The sequence below is a fragment of the Cuculus canorus genome, chromosome 8, assembly GCF_017976375.1.
Source record: "Cuculus canorus isolate bCucCan1 chromosome 8, bCucCan1.pri, whole genome shotgun sequence".
Lineage (NCBI taxonomy): Eukaryota > Metazoa > Chordata > Aves > Cuculiformes > Cuculidae > Cuculus > Cuculus canorus.
In genome coordinates this window covers 26,907,815-26,921,141 of record NC_071408.1, presented here as the reverse complement: position 1 = coordinate 26,921,141, position 13,327 = coordinate 26,907,815, and the positions used below count along the sequence as shown (strand labels likewise).

General features: G+C 38.5%; 1 protein-coding gene across 1 annotated transcript in view; it reads right to left on the bottom strand.

The window, feature by feature from the left end:
- The window catches only part of TESK2 (testis associated actin remodelling kinase 2), an 80,404-nt gene that overhangs the window by 63,178 nt on the left and 3,899 nt on the right, over positions 1 to 13,327 (bottom strand). Inside the window, exon 2 of the mRNA XM_054072985.1 lies at positions 8,020 to 8,322. Within this exon, the coding sequence (XP_053928960.1) occupies positions 8,020 to 8,241 (222 nt within the window). The 5' untranslated portion in view covers positions 8,242 to 8,322. The remainder of the gene's footprint in view (positions 1 to 8,019; positions 8,323 to 13,327) is intronic.

Here is a 13,327-nt window from a genome sequence, read left to right as displayed (position 1 = left end):
TGCTTGAGAAATTATTAAAAAAACAAGACAAAAAGCCCACAAATGTTTCTGTGCCAAGGGAATCTTACCACCTGCCTCGCCCTGGGAAAGTGCACAGTGATACCTAGATTGGCACAACTTCCCTTCCGGAGGAAAATCAAAGGCCCAAAGGACCCTGAACTACAGAAGCCACTGTACCAAACACAAAATCCAGCCAGGGGGTTATCTCCTATGGCAAGGTCCCACTTGTTACAGTATCAGAGTGCCTTCCTTATTGTTGACACAATTTGTGAGAATCCTCACTAGTTTGAGGACAACAAAGATTTACCTCAGGCATTCAAAATATCTGCTGTTCCACAAGATTTAGAAGAGGTCAGGTTTCCAAACAGGCAATAATTACACATCAAAATGGACAATTTCACATTAATTTACTTTTTTTTTTTCCCCCCAAACTAGTATTCTTTTAGTATCAAGTTTGTTTCAGATATTTTTGTCCTGGCTTTTTACTAAAGAAACAAATCCTTTACCTTCAGGGTATAATGACAGTTGTGCCATATTTTCCAAAGATTCTTCTTCAGCAGAGAAGCTAGCTAACTAAGCCAGAGAAATTGACACAGTTTTGTAAGCAAAACTCTCTTTCCCCTGTTAGTTTGCTTCACTCAGTGTTTTAGACTTTACTTGTACTGATGCCAGAGAGCACTGCAGAAAAAGTATTATGGAAACATGATTTTGCAGAGAGCAAAAGCTTTCATTAGATCTGCTACCTGGTGAGAGCTTTTGAGTCACTCCCAGTGTTTCCTCGGTTGATGTTAAGGTGATTATTACATGCATATTTTCAGACTTCTAGACATAAAATTAATAAATAAAAATCAGGATTTATTTCAGATATCAAACACTAACTAGCCCTCCATTCTAGTTTGCATTTCAAACGGGTTTTTTGCCCCAGTTGTACAATCTATAAATAATAATAATGCAAATGAGGTTTAAAATTCCTATATTCATGATTTGTTGGAGTAAAGCTTCATTATTACCACTCGTCCCCACAGCCTATGCTCTATAGAAGCACTGGCTAATTACGTGACAAGGACTAGGATGAAAGCAACTTGGCATATCAATAACCAAAAAAAAATTAGCAAGAGGAAAACAACTGTGTAGTTTAGTGGTTACCATCCACATAAGCAACTGGCATAAGGGTTCCGAAAGGCTGATACTTCACACATCAGTGCAATACAAATCAAACTTACAAGACTTCCACTTTGAGTAAGAAAGCACCAGCATCCTCAGGATTTGTGGCTCAGCTCAGCTCCAGAATGGTGCTTCTTCCTATTCCTGACAAGTATCAGAGTAGAAAGACTGATCAGAACCACCTAGCCAATGTAACTCAAGAGCCTGAAATTAAGTTTCAGACTTATCATGCCCTTCTTGGCCAATTTATATAACACACAGAGTGACTGTATTCCCAAGCAAACAATTAGAGGCGTGTTTTAACACTAACTACACATAAGAGACTTTAAGCCTCAAATACTTGAGCAAGGTGAAAGAGTTTCCTCCACTCAAGAGAGGAAGATATTCAGATTAAGATTGAATGCCACTGAAATAAAATTAGACCAAAAGGCACATGTGGACCAGAAACTTTGCTGTCTGTTTTTCTAACAAGCAACACTTCACACAGGAAGTGCAGCAACAACTGTGATGGTTCTATCCCACTGTGACAGAATGGAAGAACAAATTTAGAAGAGGAACAACACACCACAGCTGGGTGACAGGGGACACGCTGCTCAAATGGGTATCACTTCTCAGTCACAAGGGATATTCCCCATGCCTACAAGACCAAACATTAGATCTGTGTAACCAATATGTACAATAATCCACTTCCTCATTCCCTACTCACTTTCCAACCTACAAGGACTTCTTCTGCCACTATTTGTCATAAGTAGAGCCTGAAGTATTTTAGTTTCCTTGATGTAGCAACACCGATCTCAAGCAGAAAAAAAAACCCAAACACTTCAGTGTTTCAGAATTCAATCATCTAGACCATTTGTTTCCAAAACTGGTGGCCTTAAATTGTTGGCAGCTGTAAGTTTCTCAACACCTTGCCAAGCTTAATCAAGAACCTTCTAATAAAACAGGATGGCTACAAATATAACCAGTGAACCAACAGGAGAGAGAAGACAATTTCTAGTAAGTGAGGCTGCCCTACAGCCATTTAGTTTGTCAGATTAAACACAAATCTATTACAGTTTCTAGCCATTGGGCTGTATTAAGCCTTTTTTTCACTTTTGAAGAGTGCTTTTAGGCAACTGTTTCGCCATTATAAGACCATTTATGCACTGTAATGACATCAATTTTTACACATCAAACACATTAAGACTGAAGTAATTCACTGAACCACTTTTTGTCTTTACTTTTCCCCATGTTTTGTGGGTTTCCAGCTTTAGAAAACTCTAATAGCCAGTGCTGAAGAAGTATTTCATACATACAACCAGATGCTTTCCTACAAATACTTCATAGGGTAACTGAAATAATACACCTTTTAAGCCTATCAAATATTCCCACAAATATCAAGGATCCTGTGTGATCTCACCTCCAACATTTCACACCGTTTTTGAAGAACATCTACACTTGTTCAGGACCCTGATCAGGCTGCTAATTCTAGAGGCAATCAAAGATGATTCTTGCCTAGAGCAAACCTTACACTAAATGTTCAAAACAACACATTAGAAAATGAGAGAAATTTGAAATTAAAGTAGTAAGAACAGAAAAAGCTTGAGATAGATTGGAAGTTTCCTGTGAAATTTCTCATTATCAGCTGACTTCAACTTCAGTGCTGCCCTCAGAATATTTTTAACCTGAATACCAGAAATACTTCCTTACAAGTTATGCAGAAGGATCTTTTTGTTGTGCTTCAAATTTCTAAATCAACAGTGTTTTGTTCTTGAGACAAAACTGTGATCATTCGAAATAGAGAAGGTATGAGGAAAGCACATACAGATGATGGAAAGCAAATCTTACATCCTTAGTAGTTTTTTACCATTCCTCTGCCAAGAGCTTCTGCCCTCCCAGTTCAAGCAGATGAAGAGAATGCTCACACAAGTCATCTTCACAGAAGTCAGAGTAACCTCATCTGCTGCTGGAGGTTTTCAGGCCACTGTGGCTTATGATGCTGCCACTCCTCTCTTGCTCAATAAAATTGCTTCTCCAGATATACCTGGTAGTTAGTATCTGTCATGGCAGTAGTCTCTCTACTGTCAGCTTTAAAGGACAGGTTAAGGAGGTGTCCATGAAGAACAACAGATAAAGCTGCTTTTACTCTGGAACAGAAGGATGAAAAGCAAGATGATATAAGTCTTTTCCAACCCTCTGCTTTCAACTCCACAAATCTATAAAGCAAAGAGAAACATGAAAAGATGTACGGTGTGTTAGGAAGGCCTAAATAGTAATAAAAATGCCAAAACTTGATGTAGGCAAAACCTGCAGAAACTACTTACGCCTACTGGACAAGAATTAGTATCCAGGAACAAAATAAGTGCATTTATCACCAGTATGCTACTGGTGACAAGAGGAGAACTCTTTGTTATTGCACTGTAAGTCTGGGGACACAATACAAGTTCACACACACGCTGTTATACAAGCTATGGTTCCAGTAACGCAATCTCATTTACAACAGCTACAATCAAGAAAAACACCTATACAAAATCAGTGTTCCTATCTTCCTCTACTTAAAAATACCTATGAGCATTCTGCCCAATTATGTGATTTTATGGAGATATTAATGTCACCTTGAAGAATGTAATGTTGGCCTAAAGTCCAGTGACAAAGCAATAAAACAGATATTCATGCCAACCAAGACAGGTACTTTGGGGGGAGTGGCATTCAAGTGTCTGAAGTCCTACAAGTTAGCCCCCGACTCAGTCTATTGCACAGTTCTTACTCTGCACTGTTTATTCTAGTCAGCAAGTTCTGTCAAACCTAGGTCAGAGGCCAAAAGAAAGTGACTACTGTTTAACAGCAAACATTTCTGCACTGGACTCCTCAAGGCCTGCAAAACTACAAACACAGAGAGGGATGGTAATTGAGTAAAATGGTAATCAAGGCATAAAGCACAAAAGACAGGTCTCAATGAGTCACTTTGCCAAAGCCAGATCAGTAGCATCTTTCGGATCTACCACAGTCAGATGTTCCAGAGATCAAGCCAATCAGCATGACAACATGCCAAGAGACACAGTATCATAAATCATACTAGACAACGTACATTTGAGGTAACAGAACTACCAGTTTTATTTTCAGTACATAAGTATTTGATAAAAAAAAAATTATATCCAAATGTTCTTCACACTACCCCTAAGCTTAACCTCACATCAGCCCTGTTTCTGCTTTCAGCTGGATGCTGCTTACTTTTGAGGCACCTTGAAGACATTAAATAAATAGGAGAAACAGGATCCTAGCCTCAGGCGCAAGGTATGTATTTAAACAGGCGCACCTTCTCTGACAAGTCAGCACTTTCAAAGCACGTAATTTTAACCATAAAGACTGACAACCAACCAATTAATTGAGGACATCATTCCAGGGTATTCAAACAGGAGGTCTTACAGCTTTGCAACACAAAACATGAATGTCCCAAAGATACTGACCCATTTGCACCCACTACCCATCTTGTTAAGTTAATCAAAAGCTGCCCTCTCTTTGTATTCAGATTTGGCCTTGCACCTGGATAGTGCCAGTTTCACAGGTTATAGAGTCCACACATCACAGAACAGCACTGACTTATTTCCAGTTGTTTCTCAATGGTATGCACGTTACATCAGCAATAAGATTCATCGTATCTTGTTATTCACATAGCTGTGATGCATTTTACAAGACATCTTCACAAATAAGCCAGGCAAATGTGTACTAGAAGGAACGACTATAATGTAGCAACGTAAAACCATAGTCAAAGGAGTAGCTAGTGGTTCACAGGCTCTTTTGCCTTGCTCAGTTTTAAGAAGAAACCTCAGTGTTCTGCACTTGCCATAAAAAATCAGAACGGGCACTAGTCAGTCAGCTACTTCAATCAGACTGCTCATAGCATGACAAGATTCAGGTTTTCTACAATGCTTAGTATTCAGGTGTGAATTGGAATTGTTATAATGATGGCTCCTACTGCTGAGTAAACAGAAGTTTAATTCGTGTATGAATAAAGGTGCACTACAAATGCTAAGATCATTCACAGCACATATAACCATTAATACATACATTTAAGCTGTAATGTACTCCTATTCCCAAGTTAAGAGAAGGCAATTTCTATCCACTGTAACAGACTATATTTAAAACTGTTATCCACAGAAAAGGATGGAAGGGAAGAACTCACTGAAAACAATTGTCAGTTACACAGCAAAACAAAAATGCTAAACCCTCACAACAGTCCAAGTGGTCTTTGCTAAATCATTTGAATGAACCTAATAATTGATACTCACAAAACAACAGACAAATACATAACCAAAGTTGACATGGGGGTTTTGAGACACCTTTGCTGATTTAAAGGGAAGGCTTCATTGCTCTTGTAAAATTATGTACACAGTAAGTCTAGAGCTATCCTGTATTTATCTTGAGTTCAATCATTTAGCTGGAAGTCCGCAGATAGACTGAACTCTAACTGTGTCAAACCATGAGGCTCTCCCCCCTGGAAGCACATCAAGGTTCTTGCATGAAATCTAATCATCAGCACAGTAGGATTAATGACAGAGGTGGTCAGGCTGATAAACTAGCAGAACAGAAACCTGCTTAAATGAGTATGGGACTACATCTAAGATAAGGTCGTAATGCATTCTCACCCCTTTGTGCTAAAATTGAAGCGAGACCTTGTTTGAAACTGATGTGAAAAAAAGGCTTTGTCACTCATTGTGTCCCTGCAGGAGGTCCGTGGTTGTTTCTGGGAAAACAGACACTGGATACTCAGACTACCACCATGGGCTCTCAGAGTAACCCCACGCCACTGATTCTAGACTGACACTATGTGATGTCTCGTTTAGCTTACTGAAAGGGGGAACAGCAGGGAAAGGTTTTTAAAGAGCACACTTACTTCTGCACAGGAAAGTAAATAAGTTATCAAGGATTTCTCTCGGTCAACACAGTTCTCACAGTTGTTTATCTCAGTATGCTACTGCCTGACTAAACCAAGTCCTCTCTTAAAATAAGATATCCTTAATAAATCAATTACTATGAATGCTGGAAACTTACCCTTACTTTTAGCCTTTTTTCCCTCACCTACTTTTGTTTCCTAACAATCAATAATACCCTACCTTTCTGCTGGATACGTAAGCACCTTTCCTCAGGGTACTTCCCCATGATGTTCCTCACCAATGCAGGGTAGAGTATGGCAGCTATTTCACTCAGTAAGCCTGTTCAGCTACGAAACTTTTTGAAGTCCCAACATAAGTATGATTGACAATACCACCATAGGATAAATTCATAACCTAAGTATTGGAACAGCCAAGTACTAAAGAAGGCAAAATCCTCAATATACAGAATAGCAAAAGACACAATGTCTAATTAGCAACACTGAGATAAACCTAAGACAAAACTACTCCAAAATATTAACTCCTAAATTCACATAAAGAAATCAAGGTCTGTTATTCCCAGTTACTTAGCGATGACCCAAGTCTATTGATACCCTCATCCACTTCAGCTGTAAAGATGAGTTCCAGCGACACACAGAACTTTAAAAATCAGTTCATTCCACGATAAGAAATGTCTAGCTATAAAGACAGTTGCTACAAAACGTTTCACAAAGTTTTCCAAACAGGAAAATAAGAAAAACAAAATAAAAGCAAAAAAACATTTCACCTTCTTTTCAATTGGTATACAAGCTGGCTTTATAAAGAGCTGATCTGTACCAAGACTCCTATATACCCCAAATAACATTCTTTACATCTGCCCATTTGAAAGAATTTCTACTATTACATGTTTAACAAAATTTCATATATCTAGCTAAACATGAAAAGTTCGGTCAAGTGACTTGCCTTTATACAAGAGGAGAGGTATATATGGAGATCTGAATGCCTTTATGTATTAAAGCAACAGAAATAACTTTCATTTTCTAATTTACATAGCTATTCACAGACGTAAAACTGGATAAAAGCTTTATGGTTTAACTTCTTAAAGAAAAGCTCACACGAAGTGTCATAGAATGATCAAAATGTTTTGAGATAAAGTCTTCTGGCATTTCACTGAAATGGAAGTAATTTGGAGGGTGTCTTTTTTTAAAGTTGGGAACTAGGAAAACGAAACAAGTTATATTTGCAATGCCTGAAAGCCTCGAAGTCAACTCAATGTCCTTTCCCTCTATGATAAACCTTACCAGAACAGTCAGAGCAGCAGAAATATCACAAACTGTCTATAAACCTGGGGCTGCCTGTATAGCTTCACAAATTGCTTTACAAAGATCTTTATCTACTTCGCAGATTCACAGCAGCAAGTCACCAACACCATTTACTTCAAACCAATCTCTAATTATTGGAGTCAGATGCAGCAGCATAACGAGCAGCAAAGGAAACAGAGAAGAGCAGCTAATTGTATTGTAATGTCAGTGAGATACACTGTGGTTTCAAATTCAGTAACCACATGTAGATCTCCTAACACATATACATCTAGTGTTGGGAGGCAAAGATTACCAAAGGTGTAAATAAAATCCCGCAAAACTAATAATCTAGCTAAGTTAAAGACATTCATGATTACATATGAGAGAACCAATATCCATTGGTATTTAATTCACTACACGAATAGTGTAGCAAAAATACATGGCATAGACCAAAAAATAAACCAAATTTTTTTTTTTTTGCTTTTACTGTTTCTCCCAAAAAGAAACAGTAAAATTACAAGCGATAAAAACCAGCTGGAAGAGTGACAGAGCAAATATTTGAGACCCACAAGCTCTTCATCATGCACACATCCCAAGTAAAGCAAATTCAACAAGTTGCTTCAGTGAAATAGTTGATACTCTCATGCAATCTCAGCAGTAAACATGAAGCAGTCTACATGGAGAGGAAAGAACTAAACACGCACCTTGAACACCTCAGAGAAGAAACCAGAGCCAATTTTCTCACATGTGAAGTCATCAAGACGAGTAAGTCTAGAAAAGGCACTTATCAGGGCTCTGTATGAAGAGGTACAAACTCTTCCTATCTGGGATGCAGTCCCTTCTCCTCCAGTGCCACCATCAAAGTCTTCAGCGCGCTCCAAGCGTGGTGGAAATCCTGCTATTGAATTCCGCTTACTTCGGTCCATTTTGAAAACAAGTCTTATTTTTCTAAGGGAGGACGTCTCATATCTTAGGTAATCTGCTGTCTTCTCTACCCTTGCTGGATCCTAAAATACAAGAAATTAATATTAATATTACTGGAGGATATCTAATAAGTTTGACAGGACTTCAAAAGAGCTTACGCCCGTTTAAGAGACTAAGAAAAATAAGCAGATATCCAAGTAGGGGCATGAAAAAAAAAAAAAAAAACACAAAGAAAAAAAAGCCACCACAACTAACCAGACAGCATCATCAGTAAAGACAGACAAGCTAATCAAATCCCTTTAGATCCTTTGGAATCCCCTATACTCTGACTATCAGAAGATGAATAGGTCTGGAACTCAAAATATAACTGGTAACAACTTTCACTCCCACCTCACTCTTTCTTTTTTACTCAAGTTTTGGTTGCTAAAGTGATCAACGACACAGGAGGAAACCTACAAAATTTAACATTCCATTTTGCTTCAGTAGCAGTTGGTGACCAACCTATTGCTACTGCAAGAAACCATTTCACATCAGGGACTGAACACAGGATCCCCAAGTATAAAAAACAAATCAACTTTCAGTTGACGTAAGGAAAAATATTAGCTGTCAATAACAGTAGCTGGAACACTAAAACCTTTGTTTCTAAAGCTTCCACTATGAGCATTCCGAGGTCAGCTCCTTGGCTGCTAGGAACAGAAGTTTGTATCCACTAAAGACCTACTCCCCCAAATTAATAAAAATATCAACAAACCAGCTACAGAAACAAAGTATTCTTACAAGAAAGCTCCAGAACAATTCTCCCCACCAACACACTTTGTAAAGCTATATTAATTTCAGTTCAACTGAAAACACAGGAAACAAGCCACATTCGCCAAGTAGGAGAAAAGGAAAAAAAATATAAAAAGGAAGAAAATCAAAAAGAAAAAAATTCCTTTACTGTTAAGAGGGTGATTAAGTAATCATAATGACCCTGGAGCCCATCAAATTCAGCTTGGACTGGCAAACCTGACAGGTGGCCTACTTTTTTTTTTTTTTCTTTAAACCTTAGACTCAGGTTATTCATCTTTTCCACATTTAACTGTTCATTTACAGCAATTTGGCAAACCCCTACAAAACCTGAGCAAAGTGAGTGGCCACAAAGGGGATTTTTTTTTTTTTATTCTCTCTCCTGGGAGTGAATAAAAAACTGGAGGGAGAGGAAGGAAACAATAAAATTTAAAAAAAAAAAAAAAGGTGAACAAAATAATCACGAAGCAGGGAACAAGCCAAGCAATTATACTTCTGTTTACACAGATGTACAGAACCCAAACAATACATTAAATTTGAAGAGCACCTCAAAAACAGAGGCACACCAGCTGCCCCCAGAATATACAGCAGTGCTGCTACACTAGTTTTGTACGCAGTGTATCCTTCAGAGATGCTCTTGCGCCAACACACCAGAAAAACACAGTCCTTCCCTGCCTTCAAGTAAGCTCTGTTGAACAGTGTGGAATTCATCTGAGGCTGTCCTCTCCGAGAAAAAAAAAAAGAAAAGGCAAAACAGCACCACCACTCATATTTTTCAAGAGTGTTTATTTTGAATATCTTAACACCTATCTTTCTAAATGGCAGTTGGGGGAGGTGGGCATAAGAGAGTCTTACCGGGGCCTGACAAAGAAAATTTAATCAAATCCCACATTCATACAGAATTTTATATGCAGACTTCCACATGCAGGAGATTATTGCACTTTTCAAATGATAGTACTACATAACCTAATGTTATGGCGTGGCTGTCTGCCACACAGAAGATCAAGATCCAATTTCTGACCTCATAGTCCTGTCCCATGAGCCCTGAGGATCTGGAAATGGTATAGAAGCACCATGGGAAGACAAAGCTTGCTGTATCTCCCCGGCTAAAAAAAAAAAATATTCCAAAGAACATCTTCAGCTATAGAGAAGGTGCCCAGGAATTTCCAAGGCACGCTTAAATAATTTCTTTTGATCTGAAAGAGGGAGACTAACATTTGGTTACTTTTCACGGAGATAAAGAAAGAACCATCCACGGAAGGAGGGTAGACAGAAAAACTTGCTGTTAACAATTAATTCTCTGGAATGGGAGAAGCAAGTATCTTTGGAGACTGACCAGAAAATCTGCTGCAACTGAAGGAACAATGTTTTAGAATTTATTTGCATCAAGGCAGTCCCCACATGCACTAGACACAAGGAAGGGAGCACGCATTTGTACCAGAAATGCACAGTCTGACACTCCAGTATCACATTAACCCCATATGAAGTGGACCCTGAAGGCTGCAGACAGCCCTGCTAAGTCTAATGAAACAACATCCGCATTGCAGCCCAGCAAACTAAAACAACCTGTAAATCAGGACTGTAAGTGCAAGTTCTCAGGCTAAGCGAACATTTGCAAAAGCAAGGTAGAGAGGACTGCTGTTGTCTTAACCAGAGGAACATGCCAAGTCAGGTAAGCGATCTCAAACCGGAGGAAAAGCCCAACTCTGTCTTAAGTGTCCAGGTATCATTAAGAAAAGATCAGCTCTCAACATAGTCTCTCAATCTATTTAATGGGAAAAAAAAACAAGCCTCACACATACACTTACTTTTGATTGAAATCACATGGTGAACTTTGCAAAACTCTATACAAATCCCACAATGAAAGAAAAGATTCAGAGTACTTCACACAACATAAACCCCAAAAGGTTCTGCCATCTGGATTCCCACATAACCCATTCCTTTGGTTTTTCCTGCTGGAGTTTGCCTTCTTTCCAGACAGCTACACAAAATCCTCAGAAATTATTAGGATAGAGCTCCATTTATCTAGTTTGCTGCCCAACACGGCATACAGAGAATTAGAGGAAAACATCAAGTGGGCACAATTCCAAGTGGGCCTCCTGTGATTTTGGCCAATTACACTAATGATCACATTCTCAATGAAATCAAGGTTTAATTGACTGTCAAGTCAGTCTGAGGTACTTTAACTTACTACCTTGTATGGTTAATTAAAGTGCACTGAACAGAATCCAAGCCTACCCTGCAAATCCTGCAACCGACTAAAATGTTGTTGGGTGGGTTTTTTTCGTATTAAAGTTCAGCTTAAAAACTCCTAAGCCGTGCTCAACAGCCAGTTTAAAAAGGACACTAAACACTCCAAGAAACATTTTCCAATAAATTCTCAGCTTTCAGACCAATTTTCTGAAATCCTTATACAAAGAAAAAAGCAAACCCTCTGCCAAGACAAAAATAACTTCACCTCAAAATGCATACCTGCCCTACTCATCTATTTATCATATTACTAAAAAGCATAATTTCAGCATGTTTCAAGCACTACTGCTTTTTAATTTATTGGTTTAAAAAAACAAACCTTGAAGAAAAAATTTATACATGTTAATAGACCATTAAGATCATCTGCACTGTATAAACAGATTCTTTAATTGTAGAAATTACTATAAATACAAATACTATCAGCATTCATTTGGTTAACTAGACGTTTGGTTTTCAAAACCAATGCCTAAGCCTGGAAATATTTAAAGACGGAAATCCCACAACAGCTCATCAAGTTATAACCCACACATCAATGCAAAACTAACAGGCAACGTACAATAGCCAGTACTTAACATTACATACTTTGTGGACCTAAAAATGTGTAAGAGCTTTCAACTTTGGCAGCATCTCTAACACCCCAGGCTGTAAAACTAGATCCTTCCAAAAGAACATTTAAATTCATTACTAAGGCTTTTTCTGTCCCAGTATCTTTACAGTATGTGCATATTTGCACTCAAATGTCAAACTCACGATTTCCTAAAAGATGGCCTTAACAACAACAACCATTTTTAGACACAGAAGGCTGTCACTAGGCACTCAGCCTGGAAAGTAATAAAGCTGGTGGATGCATGTTTTTAATTTGAAAAGGTTTTCTGAAGAACAAGATGCCAAAGCTTTGACATAAGAAATTTGCCAAGAGTTAACTATTTAAACTCAGTCTGATGTACCTTCAAAATCCAGCACTACAAAACCAGAAATTGTGCTGGCAAGCATCACTGAACAAAATAACAGGGGAAGTGTTCACTGTAGTAATGTGCAAATTTCTGCAAAGCTTCAAAGAAACAAAGAACAAAATCTTCCGAAGACTGAATTGACTTCGAGGTCATTAGCTTGGATAGAAAAAAAGTTGGGAGTGAAACAGAAGAGCTCAAACTAAACAGGTAAAGAGAACCAGACGTTCCATAATTTTGTTCTCAACTGCTGTCATCCGCTTTCCTAACACAGGAAAGTTCCCTGGTTTGTCCATTACTCAGTTTTTTGTCTTCAGGAGAAAGATAGTATCAAATATTTACAGACAAGGTAGCTACAAGTATCACAGTTTGCACTATGTTTGACCCAGCTCATGGGGAAGCTGAAGTCTTTTCGGCTACTTCTACAGGACTGAGTCTTAGGGTCCAGTTTAAAGCCTCAATTACTACACCGTAATTTGAAAATCCCAACATCCTCTATTTTACTTAAGGTAACATTCTTCTTTAATTTCACCTTCCCTGTAGGGGATAAGGCCTAGCTCTAGCCGGTACCATCATAACATAAGCTTCCCACAGGTAGGGCTGACATTCCTCAGAAGAGATCTGCATCAGCCCTACTCCATCACTCCAGGAACTGGGAGTCTGCTAAACTGCACTGTAGTTTTATAATGCAAAAAACTCCAAAAGACACTAAGCTGAAACAAACAGTTCATTTATTTTGTGACTGTAGCCAAGTCTGAAATCAGTAAAAGAGACTAGCCATTAACTCACTGCAGAGCTCAGGATTCAGGGCCAAGGTTGCAGGTTTAAAAACATTTGCATCAAGCATAGACAAATTCTGGCACACATATAGAAGGCAAATATCGGGGGGGCGGGGGCAGATAAAGAAAAGAAAATATTAAAAACCCACAAACAAACAGAAAATCACTTTATCCTTATGCCCATGGTATAACTGCCAACAGTTCTTAGGGCACAATTACAATAGAAAACTAAATCTCTAGCGAAGGACCTCACAAAAATCCATCTCCTGCCCAGTTTCAGTCACGGCAGTGCTTACTGTAAGGCACCAGAGTTAAATAATCAC